Raw genomic sequence first — 21,261 nt, 5'->3', positions numbered from 1 at the left:
CTTTTTCTCTCCACAAAGGAGACTCAAAGCGGCTTACAATAAAAGCATGTCAATACAATTTAAACTTTGGGTTGTTGTACGTTTTGGGCTGTATGGCCATATTCCAGTAGCGTTCTCTCCTGACATTTCACCTGCATCTGTGGCTGGCATCTTCAGAAGTTCTGTTGGAAGTGAGGCAAGTGGAGTGTGTGTGTGTGTGTGTGTGTGTGTGTGTGTGTCCTGCTCACTTCAAAGGATCAGTCTGAACGCAGATCAGAGATGGCTGCTCTCAAATCCAATCTTTATTGAAGAACACATGACTTTGGAAAAGTCAGGAATGACCCAATGTTTACATACAACTATTTTTATAACTTTTGATGCTACGTAACACCACACGTAAATATCATCATCAAGTCCCACCCCCAATATCACATTACTACCATTTTCACACACTAGACCAATTATAATTGTTTATACTTTCGGCCCCAAGTTCCCAGGCATATTCTATCTTCTTCTGCCAGGTGCTCCTGGGATTGTTTATGTTATGACTCCCAGTTACAGGGCTGAATTACCAAAGCCCTGTAACTGGGTTCCATGACATGGTGCCCTCCTTTTCTTCGTCCTCCTCTTCGGTTCTTCTTTCATCACAAGCCTGAAACAAAACAATAATTCTATGTGTCCATTTTGTCCAAAGTACCCATATATTTTTTCAGTAAGCTACGATGGAATACAGGGTGTATTTTCCCTAAACTTTTTGGCAATGCCAACTGGAAAGTCACCTCGTTGATAACACCCTGTATTCTAAATGGTCCAATATATTTAGGGCCCAATTTTTTCGAAGGTAGCCCCAGTTTGATGTTTTGGGTACTTAGCCACACTAAATCTCCTTTCTCCAATTTATCACCTTCCACCCTCTTTCTGTCTGCGAATACTTTATACTTTTTATGTGCTTCTTTTAAGGATGCAGTCACTTGACTCCAGCATTCCATCATTTGCGCTTTCCATTTCCCTGCCTCTGTTCCCTCATTCTCTGTCCATCTCGGCAGCTGGGGCAGAGGCTGTATTTCATACCCGTAAACTACTTCAAAGGGGGTTTTATTTGTTGCTGAATGTATAGTCGAATTAAAAGCTAGTTCTGCAAAAGCCAACCACCGAGACCAGTCATTTTGTCTCATGTTAGAGTACATTCGAAGGAACTGCCCAAGTGTCTGCTGAGTACGTTCTACCGCCCCATTTGTCATGGGGTGAAAAGCAGAACTTAAACTCCTTTCTGCTCCTAGCATTTCCAGGAATTTTTCCCAAAATTTTGCTGTGAATTGTACTCCTCTGTCACTGACCACTCTACTGGGACATCCATGCAGTTTGTAAATGTGGTTTATGTACAATTCAGCTAGTTTCTCGGCTGATGGTAGTTTCGTCAGTGCTATAAAGTGGGCCTGTTTAGAAAACAGGTCCAATACTGTCCAAATATAACGATGTCCTTTGCTAACCGGTAGTTCCCCCACAAAGTCCATAGCTACACATTCCCAAGGTCTGGTAGGTTCTGCTACTGTTTGTAATAATCCCATTGGCTTCCCTCCTCTCGATTTATTTCTGGCACAATCATCACATTGAACAACATGATTTTTTATGTCCTTCCTCATCCCTGGCCACCAGCAATGTTTTGCTATTGCTTTTGTTGTTTTTGTAATTCCTGTATGACCAGCGCTCTGGTTATTGTGAAAACGATGCAAAATCTTGATCCTTAATGTTGCTGGGATATACAGTTTCTTGTTCACAAACCAAAATCCCCCCTTCTGCTCCCCCTGTTCTGCATTGGATGCGATCCACTGGTCTCCGTCATAAGACTGTTTCAGCTCGTTTCCCCAATTATCTTTTCCGTCGAGTTCAACCATAGCAGTGTTCTCCTTTTGGGTTTGTGCTCTTGTTCTGACAGCTAAGCCCCATTGTTTGTCAGAGAATATTGTTCCCTCTTTTGCTGTGGGTATTCCTTCGTGTTGAGGCATGCGTGAAAGAGCATCTGCCAAGACATTCTGCTTCCCTTGAAAAAACTTTAATTGGAAATCGAACCTGCTGAAGTATTGTGCCCATCTAATCTGCTTGGGGGACAATTTTCGAGGGGACTTTAAATACTGGAGGTTCTTATGGTCAGACCAAATTTCAAATGGGATTCCGCTTCCTTCGAGAAAGGATTCTAAAAGCATTCTAAGGCTTTTAATATGGCTAGTGCCTCTTTTTCCCATATCGGCCAACATTTTTCAGTTTCGCTGAACTTCCGGGACAAATATCCACAGGGTTTTAAGTTCCCATTTTGATCCTTTTGCAATAGTACTGCCCCATACGCACAGTCTGAGGCATCGCAATGGATTATGAAAGGGCTCCTGATATCGGGGTGTTTTAGAATGGGTCCTTCTGTGAAGCATTCTTTTAGGGTTTCAAATGCCTTTTGGCATTCTGGCGTCCAACTTAGTTTGGCGCCAGGAGCTTTTACTTTTGCTGTCTCCCCTTTCCCTTTTGTTTTTAAAAGTTCAGTAAGGGGTGCGGTTATTTGCGCGAAGCCTTTTATGAAGGATCTATAAAAATTTGCAAACCCCAGAAACGATTGCAATTGCCTCCTTGTTTGAGGCACTCCCCATTCTTTTACATCTGATACTTTAGCTGGATCCATAGCTAACCCTTCTGGAGATATCCGATACCCCAGAAAGTCAATTTGAGTTTTATTAAATTCACATTTGGACAGTTTTGCGTACAGCTTTGCTTCTCTTAGTCTCTGCAAAACTTCCCGGACCAATTTCACGTGCTTTTCCTTATCTTCAGTCACAATCAAGATATCATCAAGAAATATGAATACCCCTCTGTACAACAATGGGTGCAGTATTTCATTTATGAGCTGCATAAAGCACCCGCCTCCATTTTTTAAACCGAAAGGTAAAATTTTATATTCAAAATGGCCGAATGCGCAGGAAAATGCAGTTTTCCAAGTATCTTCCGGTTTGATCCTTAATTTATGATATGCTTCAATTAAATCAAGTTTAGTAAATATGCTCCCTTTTTTCAATACGGTAATTAAATCCTTTACTAAGGGCATAGGGTATTTATTGTCCTTAGTAATTGCATTTAAATTTCGATAATCAATGCACAATCTTAGGGAGTTGTCTTTCTTTCTCCTGAATAACACTGGGGCCCCGAGAGGAGAATTGGATGGCTTAATGAAGCCCCGCGCCAGGTTTTTATCAATGTATTTCCTCAATTCCTCCTTCTCCTGCACAGACATGGGATACACTTTTGGTTTTGGTAAGTTTGCTCCGGGGGTTATTTCAATTTCTACTTCTATATTCCTTTTGGGAGGTAATTTACTTGCCTCTTTCTGATTGAACACATCCACAAAGTCTCTGTATTCAGGTGGCAATAGCAGTGGGTCTATTTCACCTTCTTCATCTCCCTCGTCCTCCTCTTCTGCAATCTTGCTTATCTCCCATTGCGTCTGCTGTTCTTTAAATGCTAGGCTCTTTCCTCTCCAATCTACTTCGGGATTTGCCTGTTCGAGCCATGGTATCCCTAATATTACGTGGTATGTGGCAATAGGGGCTATCACAAAGGATATTCTTCCTTCCCATTTGCCTATTTTACATGGGACCTCCCGTATTTCCTTTGTAGATACTTCCCCAGTAGCCACTGATCCGTCTAGCTGCGAAAACGCAATTGGGGAGTCAAGCGCCATCTGCTGGCATTTCAACGCTCCTGCTAACTCTGGAGTTATAATATTCCTGGAACAACCACAATCCACAAATGCCTTGCAGGTGGCCCGATTCTCTAGCCCCGATAGGCAGATTGGCACTACTATCATGCGTTTGTCCCGACTCACCAATTTTTCTGGAGATTCTGGGGCTTGCACCTCCTCCTCCGCACGCCTCCCGGTTGCTGGCTTGGGCTTTGAGGGTTTTGGCGGCTCCCCCTTCCGTGCCCAGCATTCTGCTGCTCGATGGCCCGTCTTCCCACATACAAAGCATCCCGGTTTAGGTTTGTTGTCGTCTCCTCTGGAGGGAATCCCCGGCCTCCCTCCGGGTCTTTCCTGCTTCCTCGTTTCTCCTCGACCTCTCGCCACCGGTCTTTGCTGGCCGCCGCTGCTCCTGAAGCGCTTTACTTGGGCCAGGGTGGATTCAACGCGCCCCGCTAGTTGAATCCATCCCTGGAGCGTTTCGGGGTCATCTCTGTGCGCTGCCCAGCTGAAAATCTCGGGGCGTAGTCCCTCTTTAAATAATTCCACTTTGGTCACTTCAGACCACTCTGGTACCCTTTCCGCGAGGTGGAGGAATTCTTCTGCGTACTCGGGCACCGTTTTGTCCCTCTGCTTTATTCCTCTAAGCTGGTCTCGAGCTCTCAATTGCTCTAGCCGGTCTCTGAACCGGTTTTCCAGTGCGGCGAGGAAGCGGGGCACTGACCTCAGGCATGGGTCCTGTCTGGCATGTAGTTGCACATACCAGCTGGCCGCTCCTCTCTTTAGTGTGTTGCCGATGGCCCGAACCCTGCTTGCTTCGGAGGGGAATGTGTGTGCATTGTCTTCCATGTATCCCCTGATGCTAATTAGAAAAAAGTTCAGTTCGGCTGATTCCCCTCCGTATTCTAGCTTGAGATCTTCCCTTCTTGGCATCCATTCAGCGGCCCGTTGATGCTGTCTGGGAGGCATGGGGAAGGGTTGCATCGGGTTTCCTTGGATCACGCCGCACCCCACTCCGGTGGTCATTCTGCGCGGCTCCCGAAATCCTGCCGCCGCTGTCGGCCCTTCCCCCCATCCGCATACTGGCCTCGCTGTAGCCCCCGCATCTCGCCTTTCCCCGTCGTACGGCACATCCTCCTCCTCTTCCTGGATCTCCTGCTCCTCTCCGCCTTCGTCAGCTAATCCACTGGACCCGATCCCTGGCCCCAGTGGTCTTTCTACTCCGACGCCCATTCGGGGGGTTGGGAGCTCTGTTGGGGTTGGCGGCCTCAGAGTTCCCAGAGCTTGCTGGCGCTCCACTTCGCGCGCCATTCTGTCCCGGAACTCCAGCTCTTGCCAATATTCCTCGTCTCCCTCGTCCCTTGCCGCCGCGGGACTCTGCGTTGAAGCTCGCTGTCCCCTCTGGCTCCAATCGCCTCCTTTGCTTGGCTCTCTCTCGGCGCCATATCGGATGTGCTCTTTTTGGAGATTCTCTTCCAATATTGGCACTATTCTCCCCACGGTATCCGACAGCCTGGATAAATGAGTTTCCAGGATGGATAACCGCTGGGCCACGGTCTCCGGCATGCTTCCTCCAGATCCCCAACTGGTTTCTGCCGCCGCCGGAACGCCTCTTCCCCCTCTGGGAATCCTCTGGGTCACGCCGTCCGGCTTGGGGTACCCCGTAGAGGAAGCTATGGCTTGCAATGTCTCTTCTGCCAACGGCAGAGCTCCCAGCGGAGGCCCCTTTGCTCCGTCATGGCTTTGATCTCCTTCCCTGCTCATTATCACTTCACTGCAAATTTGCAGGAGGGTGAGAACTGGATTCCTGACTTAATTGTCCTGCTCACTTCAAAGGATCAGTCTGAACGCAGATCAGAGATGGCTGCTCTCAAATCCAATCTTTATTGAAGAACACATGACTTTGGAAAAGTCAGGAATGACCCAATGTTTACATACAACTATTTTTATAACTTTTGATGCTACGTAACACCACACGTAAATATCATCATCAAGTCCCACCCCCAATATCACATTACTACCATTTTCACACACTAGACCAATTATAATTGTTTATACTTTCGGCCCCAAGTTCCCAGGCATATTCTATCTTCTTCTGCCAGGTGCTCCTGGGATTGTTTATGTTATGACTCCCAGTTACAGGGCTGAATTACCAAAGCCCTGTAACTGGGTTCCATGACATGTGTGTATCTGTGGAATCTCCAGTGTGGGAGAAATAATGCTTGTCTGTTAAAGCAAATGCAAATGTTGCAATTGCTATCTGTAGTTCCCCTGTTTTTGAGTGGTGTTTCTTATTTACTGTCTTGATTCTGGTGTTTTTTTTTAATACTGGTAACCAGAATTTGTTCATTTTCATGGTTTTCTCCTTTCTGTTGAAATTGTTCATGTGCTTGTGGATTTCAATGTCTTTTCTGGGGACCCACAGGTTGAGAACTACTGGTCTAAAGCATCTCTCTGTTCTGAGAGTCTAATAGAGTCTCTATAGCAGTGGTTCTCAACCTGGGGTCCTCAGATGTTTCTGGCCTTCAACTCCCAGAAATCCTAACAGCTGGTAAACTGGCTGGGATTTCTGGGAGTTGTAGGCCAAAAACATCTGAGGTTGAGAACCACTGCTCCATAGTCTCTTTCAACTAACTTCTAAACTGTACTGTTTCTACTGAAGTCACTACATTGAAAGTCTAATGGCTTCTGTAAGCATACTGTTCCTAGTGACGTCTAAAAGCATACAGTTTCTAAAATGGAGTCTGAGTCTTGAATAGTCCCAGATCTGATCACATGGTCTGCAGCCCCTCCCACAACATAGAGTTAAGGAAAACTGCATATCAACACACATTTATACAATAAGCAATCTGAATTATATACATAACAAATAACTAGTGTAGGAGGCTTGTAGAAGGTTGCTATTTCCAACACTTCCACACAGCCATATAACCTGGGATATCAAGGCAGAAAACCCCACAATATCTGCTTTGAACTGGTTTATCTGAGTCCACACCGCCATATATTCCAGTTCAAAGCAGCTAATGTAGGATTTTATTTAGCTGTGTGGAAGAGGTCCCAGTTTAAAGCAGAAAATCTGGGACCAGATCCTGGGATATAGGGCCTGTCTGGATGGGTCCTCAATCAAATCATGTTGTCTACATTTCTCCTAAAAGAAATATAGTTCATGTAGTGTGTAAGATGAGCAAGTCTATTTCTTTTCCACTGCAGTAAGAGCTGAAATAGTTTCACACACACTCTCCTCCCCTCCCCGGTTTTATGATTTTAACCCATTTTCAATAAAGGAGCCCACTAAAAACCCGAAAGTCTGTTTTTGATGAGTAGTTTTGCATACTGTATAGTTCCTAGATCCTTCTGTCGTCAAAACAGATGCTTAATTTGGAACGCCTATGCTTTACTCATAATATTAGGAATTAAAAAAAAAGAAATTTAATGTAGGTGAATTTTAATTTCCAAATCTAACCAGCACACTGCCGCAGTTGCATTTTGCAAAGCAGAACAGCAGACTCAACGCCCGCACAAATAATAATCCCCCAAGCCTCCCTTTTCTGGGGCATTGAGATTTATGCACTTTAATTGTTGGGAATATTTTCTTGATAAGGTGCGACTAGTCTTATGTCACTAGGGAAATGCTATCTTGCTGTTTTCCCCCCTCCCCAATCCTCATTTACAATGATTATGTTATCAGCCTAGCCAGGCAAAAGGGTGGAGCATCTATAATTTCAAAGCAGGATTAGGTTGAAATAACGAGGTCACCAAGTGTGGTTGCCAAGGCAACATCACATCTAAGAATATGGGATGCTTCTCGGAGAGCAGAGGGAAGGCTGGAATCTCTCTCTCTCTCTGCACAAAATAAATTCCAATTTTTCTTCAATTAAAAATGCTTCGCTGCTTTTAAATACATTTATTTTTTTATTTTTTTACAGTCTTATGTCTGACACAATAGGGAAGGATAATATATATTTTTTAATTATCCGTGTCTACCCTATTCTGTTTAACCTGTTTTTATTTGATAATGATTGGGTTTGTCATTTCTGTTCTATTTTTTCCCCCTCGATACGGAGGCACCATTATGCGATCCTCAGTCTGATTGAAGTATATTCTTACAAAGGTTGTTTGGCGTTAACCTGAGTAGCGCACAGAATTCTTCGCTCTGTCACAGACTGAAAATCAAAGTTTTTGACTCCTAGGCTGTTTGTTCAGGGAGTATTCCTGGTGTGTGTCTGGACTTTTCCAAATTTCTAATTTTTCATCAGCTATTGATGAAAACACTTATTGTTTTTTTTTTAAAACTGGGAATGATTGCTCCTTTTTGTTTTGTTTTTTAAATGACACAATGCTAAATTATTGTATACAGTATTCGCTCACTACTTGGCGGTTCGCTTGTTGCGGATTTGCTGTTTCGCGGTTTTTCAATAAATTTATTTATTTATTTATTTATCTATTTCCATCATTTCTATCTTGCCCTTCTCACCCGAAGGGACTCAGGGCGGCATACACAATTGGCAACAATTCGATGCCGACACATAATTAAAATCATAACAGTATATAAAATCCATTATAAACAATTAATACAGTATAAAATATAAAAAATATGGTTAAAATCCGTTCATCCAATATCCTCATGCTAAGCTCTAAAAGAATATTATAAATCATAGAAAATTACAATTTACAGCCTAAGGAAGGGAGGCAGGAGAAGCCGAAGCGAGAGAAAAAGAGCCCAAGCGGCAACGGGAGGAGAAGGAGGCGATTTATCAACACACGATTGGTTGATAAAGACCTAAAATGGTGTATAATTACTAAAATAATGTATAAATATATAGCATTCCTACTTCATGGATTTTCACTTATTGCGGGTGGTCCTGGAACCTAACCCCCGCGATAAGTGAGGGGGAACACTGATTGCTCATGTATAAGTCCAGAAATTTTTGTCAAAAAATGCCCCCCCCCCCCCCCAAACCGCCCTAGGTTGACTTATCCACAAGTCAGTGTAAGAGTTGTACCTTGATGCTTATCAAAAGAGGAAACCTTCCCTCCCCTGAGGCCCCTTCTATACTGCCCTCTATCTCAGGATCTGATCCCAGATTATCTTGTTTAAACTGGATTATATGAATCTCCACTGCCAGATAATCTGGGATAAACTGATAATCTCTTCTTATCGATTTTTCCTCCCATACATGATATCTTTTTCCTTTTGTTTAGTTCTTTCTCTAATTTCACCCTTTTTGTCCCTTCCAATTCCAGTTCTACTAACCTAGCAAATTGAAATGCCTCATAGTATAACTCCAGGGAGGGGGTTCCCCATCCACCCATTTCTTGGGTGCCATAAATATAATATTAGACAGTATAGACAGTATAGAAGTGACCTGAATTAGGTCATAAAAGTCAAGAACTTAGTCCATTCCAAGAGAACCCAAAAGAAGCACCAGTTCAGCCTACTTTTGGCCACAACAATACTGCTTTTGGTCTTTCTGAATGACTGGGCAGGGAAATAGTGATGATGGCCAGGGACAACAGTCTCCCCAAGACACCATTGGCTCTGTGAAATTACCTTCTACTTATCCATGTGTCATATCAAAATACCCAATTTTGCCCCCCTAAAGCTGCTCTCAACTAATACACAAGGTCCACTCACACACGAGTGTATATGGCACATAGGAGAATGGCTGTTTTAATTAAATTGTCTTGGACACCACACTGCATTATACTGTTCTCCTGCTCCATGCAAAATATGAATACAGTGTTCCTTCACTTATCGTGGAGGTTACATTCCAGGACCACCCACAATAAGTGAAAATCCGCGAAGTAGAGACACTATATTAATTTTAATATTTATACATTATTTTAGTAGTTATACACTATTTTAAGTTTATCAACCAATTGTGTGTTGATAAATTGCCTCCTTCTCCTCCCGTTGCTGTTTGGGCTCCTTTTCTCCACCTTTGGCTTCTCCTTCCTCCCTTCCTTAGGCTGTAAATTGTATTTTTTATGATTTATAATAGTCTTTTAGAGTTTATTGAAAAACCGCAAAACAGCTAATCCGCGAAAAGTGAACCGCAAAGTAGTGAGGGAACACTGTAGTTATAATTCTTAAAGCCTTACATCCAAGTACAAACAAATGAAGTTGTTAGAGCCATTTCTTTACAAAATGAATTTCAGTAATTAGCAAATAGCATGTATTGTCTGTTTGGTAAGTTGTAGGGGTGTGCACAATGGCAGAAAAGCGTTCTGTTTTCATCCTGTTTTTGTGTCAAATTTCAGGTACCTGCCCCCCAGTTCTGTTTTAAGGATTCCAAATTATGAATAATCTCCTGAATCTTGGGGGGGGGGGGGAATAGATTTTGCACACCCAGAATTGTTGGCTGTTTCTCTTGTATGTGGCCTCAGCTTCCTCACTTTGGATACATACATACACACACACACACACACACACATGCATTTTAAGGTTCTTGGGTGGGGGGAGTAACCACCCAGTTTCCCTTGAGTCACGTGATGTGGATTGCAGCTGTCTGCTTTGAGGAATTTATTTTGTCCACAATGGGAAAATAAATCAAATAATATGGAATGAATTTAGATTGAGCTGCATGTAACTGGGTTATTGGAAATAAAACATTGTCCTTCCTAAAACAGTTCCTTTTGGGACTTATCTGCACTGTAGTATTAATGAGGTTTGATCCCATTTTAAATTCTATGCCTCAATGCTGTAATATTCTGTGATATTTAGTTTAGTGAGGCAACAGCACTCTTTGGCAAAGAAGGCTAAAGATCTTGTAAAACTGGAAGGTATCTGGCTGCTGCCTGTTCTTGATCCAGTTACAGATCCTTTACCACAGGGCTTTATACTCACAACATCCTAAGAAATTTTTACATCATCCTGGGTATATAGGTATGTAAAATAGGTATACACAATTTATTTATTTATTTATTTACAGCATTTATATCCCGCCCTTCTCACCCCGAAGGGGACTCAGGGCGGATCATATTACACATATAGGCAAACATTCAATGCCTTTTAACATAGAACAAAGACAAGACAAACATAGGCTCTGAGCGGGCCTCGAATTCATGACCTCCTGGTCAGAGTGATTCATTGCAGCTGGTTTCAGCTGGCTTGCTCTCCAGCCTGCGCCACAGCCCAGGCCTAAATCAAAGATTTGCTCATAATAAATAGTAAAGAAATTTATTTTAAAACAATTATTTGCCATACATATAATTTTACTATGTGTTAAATATGAAAGTAAATTTTCATATGAATGCACTTGTTTATTTTTTAAATAAAGAATTAAATCCCAGCTGACTATTTCATGCTGGAAGACATAAAATCTTCAACACTTTTTCATGCCATGTTGGCATGCTTGATTTGCAGCCTCAAGTGGCAGAATGTACTCTGTTTGCTCTCCCTTTCTTCCTGAATTGGGGAATCACAGTGGAGTGTTTTGGGGGTTTGTAACTCCAACCTAAAAGGTCCCAGGTTGCAAAGTGAGCCATGTGCTTGAAATGGACCTATATCTCCCTCCATCTTGCTCCCATAGTCTGTTCACATACATGCATGTAATCTATATCCTTTCCTCCCTGCTCCTTCGAATCAGAGTTGCAGGCAAATTCTTCTCGAACATTTAATAGTAGATGACTGATGTTTTTAACTTCAATTGAGTATGGTTTATTAGAATTAAATTTCGAAGGGAAATATTTCTGAAACTGAAGAGAAATTCATCGAGCAAAAAGGCTTGCTAAACAAGGCAGGCTGATTTTCTTTTTTTATGAAGTAGCTGAAACATTGCTGCATGCTGTTGCTAACATTCATATAAATGTCTAAAACAGCCAGTAGGTGGCAAGATACACACTTTTATTGTAGCCCCTACATTGAGTAAGGAGACCCCAAAGGGGATCTCAACCCACAGTTTAAGAAGCTTTACTTTAGCACAGGTTGGGGACAGCTTCTCTGTTCTGGGAGTAAAATTGTGACAGTTCTTATGAATACAGTTGACATTACTAAGAAAGTGAGCACTAGATGTAAATCTTGCCAATTTCTATAGGGAAACAATTTTCAAGCTGTTCATTGTCTGCAAACCAGAGCTTCTTCCAGAATTCCAAATCACAATGCTCTCTCTCTTTTTATACAAAGCTTTACTAAATTTTAAATAATCTCTCATCTCTGAATCCCAATCATTGATCAGGGATAAGGCAGAAGAAACTCAACAGACAAGAAAGGAGAATGTATATAGCCCAGAAATCCCCACCAGATTAAAAGACCTGACTGCTGATCTTGTGAATGATGAATTGAATCAGGAAACTTTAATGATAGTGGTGTGCGCGTTATTTGCTCCATTTGTTTTATTCGGGTATTCATTTCGTACTGTCCAATCAGAGGCCAAGGAAACTGTGATGTTGCAAGGGTATTTAATGGGGCAACTGCCCACAAAGAGCCCATTGTGGGCATGTCCTTTGCTGGTGCTGCCTGGCTGCCTGGCTGCCTGCCTTACTGCTGCTCACTCAGTTCACTCAGTCTCTCTGTGCTAGTGTGCTTGCTGCCTTGTTGCCTTGCCTCTTGCCTTGTCTTGCCTTCTGTCCTTGCCTTGCTGCTAGGGGAAAGAGATTTGTTTGTATCTTATTTTTTCCCCAAGCTTGGCTGCTTTGCTTCTATTTTTATTCTTTCTTTGAAGGGAAGGGGGCTGGGATTTTTAAAGGGGTGGGGTGAGTTCGGCTGGGAAGTGCACGCAGGGCTTTGGGGTGGGGAAAAGAATCTCTGTAGCTTCTATTTGCTGTACTGTAATATTTTAATTCTTTAAATCTTGTATTCTTAATTATATTTTTTAAAAAACCTTTTCCTCCCCCTGGGTAGTATTGGTTCTTTTAAAATATATTTTTCAAAGGAAAGAAATGGTTAGGCTTCTACCTTCTCCATTTAGATTTTTTTTAAGTTGGTGGGCTAAAAGGGGTCGATATGCCCTCCATGTATGGCGATTTTCACTCCTCTAGCCCTAAAATTGAGGGGAGGGCACACCTTGGAAGCCTTCCCATTGCTGCCAATGGTCTGAACATTTTCATTTTTTTGGATGCGAGACAAAAATCCTAATCGGATAGGGTCCCATTTTCGGAAGTGGCAAACAAAAACAAAAACGGAGCAGAACGAATGAAACAAAACAAAATGGATAGCAATTTCATACAAATGCACATCACTATTTAATGAAGCACAGAGTATCATACCTGATTTCTAAGCTGCACTGGCTTGTTGATTTCATGAGTCATATGTCTTGCTCCATGCAGTCATGCCGGCCACATGACCTTGGAGGTGTCTATGGACAACGCCGGCTCTTCGGCTTAGAAATGGAGATGAGCACCAACCCCCAGAGTCAGACATGACTGGACTTAACGTCAGGGGAAACCTTTACCTTTACCTTTATGTCTTGAGAATGCTGACATTCTGATGTTTGTGTTAACTAACTCCTTTATTCGTCTTAATAAGCAGTTTATGCGGATCGAATGTGTTCCCTGCTTTTAGTTCATCCCCCCCCCCCCCCGCCACAATAATGGGCTTTTCCCAGAGCTGCAAGCATCAACAACCAGACTTGTAAATCAAGTCCAAGTTTATCTTCAAATCACAACACAAAGCATTAATAAGATACAGCTTAAAGGAAAAACATGTTAGAACAGACTGATACTTTTCACTGCTTGAGAGAGTATATTGGACTAACTGCATTGCCTGGTTTTGAGACCGGCATGTTGGGGTGGTCTGACTGTTGAGCTTGGGATTCCAAAAGGTCGGGGTTAAAATATACAGCACAACAGTACGTAAAACAAAAAGAAAAAGAGCAAAGAACGAAAGCGTAGTAAATAAAATTAGAAAAAGAAAATTAAACTTAGTCCCAATGTTTAACTAGAACAAACTATATAATCTATCAGTGCCTCTCTCACAGAATTAAATTCTTTCTATAAAATGGAATTATGATAATCAAACAAACACTCACATACGATGGTCATTACAGGAAGTTCCAGTTATTACTATGTATGCAAAAGGGGCTGCAGTGGCACAGCAGGTTAAACTCCTAAGCTGCAGAACTTGTTGACCAGAAGGTTGACGTTTCAGTTCCATGGACAAGGTGAGCTCCCCTTGTTAACTCCAGCTTCTGCCAACCTAGCAGTATAAAATATGCAAATGTGAGTAGATCAATAGGTACTGCTTCGGTGGGAAGGTAACAGCATTCCATGCAGTCATGCTTGCTACATGACCTAGGAGGCGTCTTTGGCTTATTATTATTATCATCATTATCATTATTATTTATTCATTTCTATCCCGCTTTTCTCTCGTGGGTGGGATTCAAAGTGGCGTACAACATATAAAATTCATACAAACACATCCAAATACATTAGAAATGGAGATGGGCACCACCCCGTAGAATCAGACATGACTAGACTTAATATCATGGGGAAACCTTTACCTTTACCTAGGCAAAAATAAACCGTGTCATCATTATCAGCTAGTTTTTATTTTTGTTCTCGCTCATCTTGCATTTAGCAAAACTGTAACACATTGACTCTTAAATAAACATTAACACAATCAATTTAATTTGCTCTCACTATCCCTTTTAATAGCCATATATTTCAAGCATCAATTTTACTGATTTACAGTTTTCCCAATTATCCACAGAAAAAAAATCATCTTTGAAAACAGTTGCCCATTCATCAATTAGTTTACCAGGAGCCCGCGGTGGTGTAATGGGTTAAAGCCTTGTGATTTGAAAGTTGGGTTGCTGACCTGAAGGCTGCCAGGTTCGAATCCAACCCGAGGAGAGCACGGATGAGCTCCCTCTATCAGCTCCAGCTCCATGCAGGGACATAAGAGAAGCCTCCCACAAGGATGGTAAAAAAAATTTTTTTAAAAAAAATACATCTGGGCATCCCCTGGGCAACGCCCTTGCAGACAGCCAATTCTCTCACACCAGAAGCGACTTGCAGTTTCTCAAGTCGTGCCTGACATGAAAAAGAAAAGTTTACCACAAATGTCTATTCTTTCAGAATTCTTTACCCTGAACCAAAATCAGATGATGGGCCAATACTAATATATTTATTTCTATATTCTTCTTACTTATATTTAACTTTGTGGGTTTTTATAACCAAATCTTTGCAATTCAACAAATTGGGAATCATTTTTTAAAAAAAAAAATTGTGCAGGGAGGGAAGGACATAGGATAATCCTCTACAAAATAATTTCTGCCAATCTTTCCAACCTCTCTATTCACATAATTACTCTCTTCACACTCAGTGTCACTCATCCAGTCTACGTTTTTGCAGGTCCAGTTCTTCAGCTGATCCAAGTTTCAATCTAAAGTTCTTATAGTTATTTTTCATCCATTTGTATTCCTGCACTGTCTCCTGCCACATCCCTGCAGTTTCCTCTTGCAAATTTTGCATCTTTAACATTCTTCTTTTAGACAACATCTTGGCATTGAGTTAACATTTCTGCCTACTCGATGCCTCTTCCAAAACAATGTAGAAACTGAGTCCAATGTTTATCATCTGTTAATATTCCAATTGCTTTCAGTGGGAAGCTTTTGCCAGCCGAAACAAATCTGCTTTCTCAAAATATACCAGTCTTGTTTTGCTCCAGTGGGTGCTACAAGCACACCCTATCTTCCAATTTAAAAAGTTACTTCCATCCTTAATCCATTTTTGGAGCTTTTGTTTTGTTTTTAATCCATACAGTACATTTGACTATCTGGTTTCAGGTGTTATTTATATACTTGAAAAATTTCAATAAATTATATTTTAAGAAGAGATAAGGCTTCAAATCCATGCTGGCCATAGAAACCGACTGTGTGACATTGTGCAAGACACAGTGTATCATACTATGAAGTTCATGCTGTTTGACACCACTTTAATTTTCACAACACAGTGCTATGAAAACCTAGGAGTTATAGTTTAAGAATCTTCAGCTTTTTTCTGTCAAAGAGTTCAGGAGCTTCAAGCTATAACTTCTAGGACTCCATAGCATTGAATCATGGTAGTTAAAATGGTGTCAGACTGCATTAATTCTGCAATGTAGAGATACATCATAATCTTCAGACTGCTTTTACAGTCCTATAATCTGGGTCAGAATGTGGATTTTAAAAAATCCAGTTCCACTCCTTAAGAGTCTCCACATACACACTCTGGGAACTGCGGAAAAAGCTCTCATGGCATCCTCATACCACAAAAATTTAAATTTAAATTTTAAAAAGTGGGGGGAAGCAATTCCTTAATCCAAATTTTCCAGTGGTGGAGCTGTTTACACATTGCTACTGAATTCTCTGCAGAATTCATACACTGATCTGCTGCAGTGCATTTTATTACCGATTTTAGACTTTCTCCTGATTTTTTAAAACACGTGTTTTCCATGTGGATACATGTTGCAGTGCACATTATGGGTGTGTGTTTTCTAGTGACCCCCCCCCCAAAAAAAATTAATCCACATCATTCTGGATTTCACAGCATGTGTAGATTGTGCCTAAGTCTTATGCCCCATCTTTACTACTATATACAACCCCATCACACGAGGTCTGGCCTCCGTCGTAGGACATTTTCTACGGAGCCAAGATGGAGTCGGATGGAGCTGGAACCCATCACATGATGCAGGGATACTTCTAGCAGGGGTCCTTAATCCAGTTTCTGAATCCAGATTGTCTGCTTTGAACTGGATTATAAAGCAGTGTAAACTCATATAATCCAGTTCTAATCAGATAATCTGGATTCAGAAACTGGATTATTTGGCAGTGTAGCTAAAGCTCCTCTGAATAAATCTTGCTAAAGAAACCTTACAACAAGGTTACTGGAAGACGGAGTAGACCTGAAAGTACATAACAACGATAATTTTTTATTTAATTCCGTGTTTTAAAAAGGTGTTGAGGTTAAGAGGAAGATGCTTTGCAAAGTTAATCTTATAATCAAACCAGTCAAAGAAAACATTTTCTCCTCAACTTCAACATATTCATCCTTCTGTCTTTGTTTTGTTTGTGCAACTATTTAATAGTCTTTAACATTTAACATAGTGTAATATATTCTGTTGAGGCTTCTGCTCAAGCTTTCCCCTTTACATGCTGGTTTGTGACAAGAGAAGGCTTGTGTACGTAGCAGTTCATTTAAAAATGCAAAGACCTTACTTGCCTATAAAAACGAAGTCCAAGATTTTACCATTAGTGTGTTGGATGTCTCTGAAGTACAGCTTTACATCTAATAACTTGTGAATTGAAACAGTTAAACAGGGAATATTTTCTTGACACCTGGAGAGGTGATTTCCTTTTTGGTTTTTCCTCGTCATTTCTCGTTTCCAGACCTGTTTTAATTCTTTTATGGAAATGAAAGATCTATTTGGGAAATGCAGCTACATCAAATTGCCCAGCCAAAATACCTGGCCATGATTTAGGGTGGTAGTATACAGATAAAATAATTTAGTTTGGAATTGGATTGAAAAAACAACAACAACAAAAAAACCAAAACCGTTTGGTTGTGCAGAACCTACACAAACACCCCAGGAACTTGTTCGAGGTTGAAATATTGGCCACAACATCCACTGAATGTGGATTGGAATCAAAACTAAGAACCAAAGAATATGTGGCTAAACACATACCAGAAAATGCAGGGTTTTTTTCACTTTGCCAGTCCACTGAGCTGTGCTGCTGCATGTATTTACAGCATGTATTACTGTATTACATGTAAATACAGTAGCTGCATGTATTTACATGTATTTATCCAACATAAATGGGCCGGCAGAACGTTGGATAAGAGAATATGTTGGATAATAAGGAGGAAGGAAAAGCCTATTAAACATCAAATAGGTTATGATTTTACAAATTAAGCACTAAAACATCATGTTTTACAAAAAAATTGACAGAAGCAGTTCAATATGCAGTAATGTTATGTTGTAATTACTGTATTTATGAATTTAGCACCAACATATCATGATGTATTGAAAACATTGACTACAAAAATATGTTGGATAATCCAGAACGTTGGATAAGCGAGTGTTGGATAAGTGCGACTCTACTGTATGTTGGCTTGAAGTTCATTGCAGTATGCATTGAAAGTGTACATTTTGCGGATAATCTGTCCTTGAGCTGACTTCAAATTATATTATAGAGTGTCTGTAGGATCTCATCAAGATTTTATATCAAAAACTACTCGAGTGGAATACAGAATCTGAAGGGGTAAAAGACACTATGACTAGATGGGCACAGGATGTGGGACACCCAATTCAATTTGAAGACTGGGAGAAATTGTGGAAAACTAAAATGAAATATTCTAGTTCACTCAAATTAAGGGAGAATTGGTATAAAATGTTTTTCCGATGGTACCTAACCCCCCAGAAATTATCTAAATTTTACAAAAACCAGAAAAAAGAATGTTGGAAATGCAATAATAAAACAGGGACTTTTTTACATGTATGGTGGGAATGTAAAGAGGTCAAAGGTTTCTGGAAAATGATACATAATTATGCAAAAGGAATCTTAGATAAGAATTTTGATTTTAAACCTGAATATTATTTGTTAAATATTACCAACTTTCACTTAGAAAGAAATGAAGATATATTATTCTTTCACATAACAGCAGCTGCTCGAGCTTTAATAGCTCAAAGATGGCGTTCGAAAGATATCCCATCGGAAGACGCATGGATCACCAAATTAAGGGAATACATGGACATGGATACTATGACCTTTTTACTGCAAGATTATACCAAAAAACAAAGGACGGACTGGTCACCAGTAAAAAATTTTTTACAAGGGAAACATCAGATTAATTTTGAATAGTTGGTCAGAGCAAAGATAGACATGCGTCAGACTGAGAATGTGCGGGGATATGGGCAAGGAAAATTTATAGCATAATGTAAATGAATTACTGCCCCTGTGGAATCGACTGGAAGTTATTGGTGTGTTTTTTGTTTTTGTTTTTTTGTTTTTTCCCCCTTTTTTCCTTTTTTTTTTTTTGCTGTCTGCTGGCTGTGTGTAATAATTATTTTTATTTTTATTTTTTATTTATTTTTTTCTTTTCTCCTTCTTTCTCCTTTCCCCTCCTCATAATTTTTGTAATGTAATTCTCTAAATTTCTGGAAAATCAATAAAAAACTATTCAAAAAAAAAAAAGAAGAAAACATTGACTACAAAAATATGTTGGATAATCCAGAACATTGGATAAGCGAGTGTTGGATAAGTGCGACTCTACTGTATGTTGGCTTGAAGTTCATTGCAGTATGCATTGAAAGTGTACATTTTGCGGATACTCTGTCCTTGAGCTGACTTCAAATTATATTATAGAGTGTCTGTGTAGGATCTCCCAATGATGTGGCTTTCGTCTCACACTTGGGAGCCCCCGGTGGTGCAATGGGTTAAACCCTTGTGCTGGCAGACTGCTGACTTGGAGGTTGGGTTGTTGACCTGAAGGTTGCTGGTTCAAATCCAACCTGGGGTGTGTGTGTGTGTGTGTGCAAATGAGCTCCCTCTGTCAGCTCTAGCTCCATGTGGGGACATGAGGGAAGCCTCCCACAAGGATGGTAAAACATCATACATTCGGGCGTCCCCTGGGCAACGTCCTTGCAGACGGCCAATTCTCTCACACCAGAAGTGATTTGCAGTTTCTCAAGTCACTCTTGACATGAAAAAAAAATCACCCTTGTTATACTTTTGGGGAAAATAGAAAATATTTTATATTGTATTGATTAGGTCATTCTGGACATATGGATTCTCAGGCTGTTATTCCCTAACTGTTCTAGAAATATGGACAACTGATGCTGGCTTCTCAAGGCCTCTTAGGCTGTCGAGAATGCATTCTCTCTCTTTTTTTAAAGGCACAAATTTATGGGAAAACTTTCATCAGTCTCCATAGTCCAGTAGAACTTTATTAGAAAAATGATTGAAGGTTTTATAACCCTGTTGATTTCCATTGTAATCTTTCTCCTTGCAAGTGAATGGCCTTGAATACTTTTGTTCCCATGTAACATTCGGTGTCATGGATTTACCTTTGCATCTGCTAGCTGGCTTGTATTTGAACTACCTCCAGAAAAGTAAATAAACATGTCCCATCTTTCAGGTTGTTTGCAGTGACTAACATAAATTGTTAGCCACTATGTTTAAACAATAAGGTTAAACTGTGAAGCTTGTTCTATCTATACTAGTGTAATACTTGTGTCATCACAGGCACTGATAGATTTGAGGTTTAGAAAAAAAAGTTTTCTGTAAGACTATCTCTAAGGGGTATACATATAGTATAATTAAACCAGTTTGATACCACTCTGATTTTGCCCTACGGTGTCAGTCCTCGGAAGGTGTAGGACACAAAGGTAAGCTCACACAGCTGGGGCTATGGGAACTTTATTGAATCCGCCTTGCCAAGATGATCACAAAGCTTACACTGCCCCTTTTCCGCCAGCTCCCCAGTATATCAAGATGCTTCTTCCCTCTCCCTCCCATGTTTCCCCTTTCCCATTCACACCTCCCCGTCAACAGTTCTTTCCCATGTTTGAAACACAGAGCAGGTCACAAATCATTCTTTCCAAACAAATGGTCTTCCTCATCTGTCTCTCTCTCTCTCTCTCTCTCTGTCTCTCTCTCTCTCCCCCCCCCTTTTGCTCTGGTCAGAAGTGAAAAGGTCAGTTGGGTGAATACTGGGCTTTTTGCATCCTGACATACGGTTCTTCATGAGGTACTGAATAACAATGGAAGCACTTTCTTACTAAACTATACATCCTAGGATTATATAGGCTGAAACTATGAATGTTAAAATAGAATCAGAGGGCTATAGTAGTGTAGTTGTACCCCCTCTAAGTTCTCTCCTCCTCTGGGCAACACATCCTTCCTATATTGGGCAGGCTAAGAAGTGTCAACTAAAAATAAACTGACATAGGAAGGCAGATATTAAAAGCAGGCAATGAACTTTGTTCTCACATCAGCATACTTCTGCTCCGGTTGGGCGATGCTTCTTATAACGCAAACGATAGCAAGGGGGGGAAATCTTTTTATAATATCCCTGTGATATTTTTATAATATCACTGCCACCAATATAAAGGAATTGTTGAGGCAGTGGGGAAATATTTTATAATAATATCCCACCTCTGCCACCAATATGAGCAAAGCGGGGAGACTAGGCTGAGAGACTAATTATAACAGATTTTCTTTTAAAACTGGTAGCTGACACCAACCTAAAATGTCTTTAGGATTTTTGTTGTTAAATGTGTCTGAGACAAACTTCATTCCATTTCTGCCCACACCGTTTTCGCCCCAGGCTCCCAAACTGATGTTCACTATGAGGCTTTTCTGTGGTATTTTATTGTTGTATTGCTGGAACTTTTATTAAGATCTCTTGATGGAAAATATACACTGTGGAGGCTCTTGAAAGTTGAAGAATAGAATAAAAATTTATTTTCTTGAAAACAGGTAAATGATTACTTCAGAGAGGTTCATAAGCGTAATTGGTTACAGACGTTCTTCAGCTTAACTTAGTTGTATGTTTCAGATTTACTTCACTTAGTTTCAAACAGTTCCAACTAACCAATCTATCTATTGGTCACAAAAACCATCGCTCTATTTGCTGAGAATAGA

General features: G+C 40.7%; 1 protein-coding gene and 1 long non-coding RNA gene across 2 annotated transcripts in view; both read right to left on the bottom strand.

The window, feature by feature from the left end:
* Nucleotides 1-259: 259 nt before the first annotated feature.
* Nucleotides 260-7,604, bottom strand: LOC134299382 (uncharacterized). The gene is made up of 2 exons (XM_062982113.1): nucleotides 3,845-7,604; nucleotides 260-631 (listed from the first exon to the last, which is right to left on the bottom strand). Exons 1-2 carry the CDS (start codon nucleotides 5,459-5,461, stop codon nucleotides 548-550), a joined length of 1,701 nt encoding a protein of 566 aa, XP_062838183.1. The 5' UTR covers nucleotides 5,462-7,604; the 3' UTR covers nucleotides 260-547.
* A 6,073-nt stretch (nucleotides 7,605-13,677) lies between these two features.
* The window catches only part of LOC134299381 (uncharacterized), a 38,502-nt gene continuing 30,918 nt past the window's right edge, over nucleotides 13,678-21,261 (bottom strand). Inside the window, exon 2 of the long non-coding RNA XR_010006571.1 lies at nucleotides 13,678-13,832. This is a non-coding gene — a long non-coding RNA (uncharacterized LOC134299381). The remainder of the gene's footprint in view (nucleotides 13,833-21,261) is intronic.

This window comes from Anolis carolinensis, chromosome 5, assembly GCF_035594765.1.
Source record: "Anolis carolinensis isolate JA03-04 chromosome 5, rAnoCar3.1.pri, whole genome shotgun sequence".
NCBI classification, from domain to species: Eukaryota; Metazoa; Chordata; class Lepidosauria; order Squamata; family Dactyloidae; genus Anolis; species Anolis carolinensis.
The sequence above is the reverse complement of the archived record's forward strand: the minus strand, read 5'-3'. Positions and strand labels throughout refer to the sequence as shown.

Coding starts and splice junctions, on each gene's coding strand:
- LOC134299382 (XM_062982113.1), bottom strand. CDS start 5,461: ATGAGCAGGGAAGGAGATCAAAGCCATGACGGAGCAAAGGGGCCTCCG. Junction 632..3,844: donor CAGAATCTCCAGAAAAATTG/GTGAGTCGGGAC, acceptor GTTTTGTTTCAG/GCTTGTGATGAAAGAAGAAC.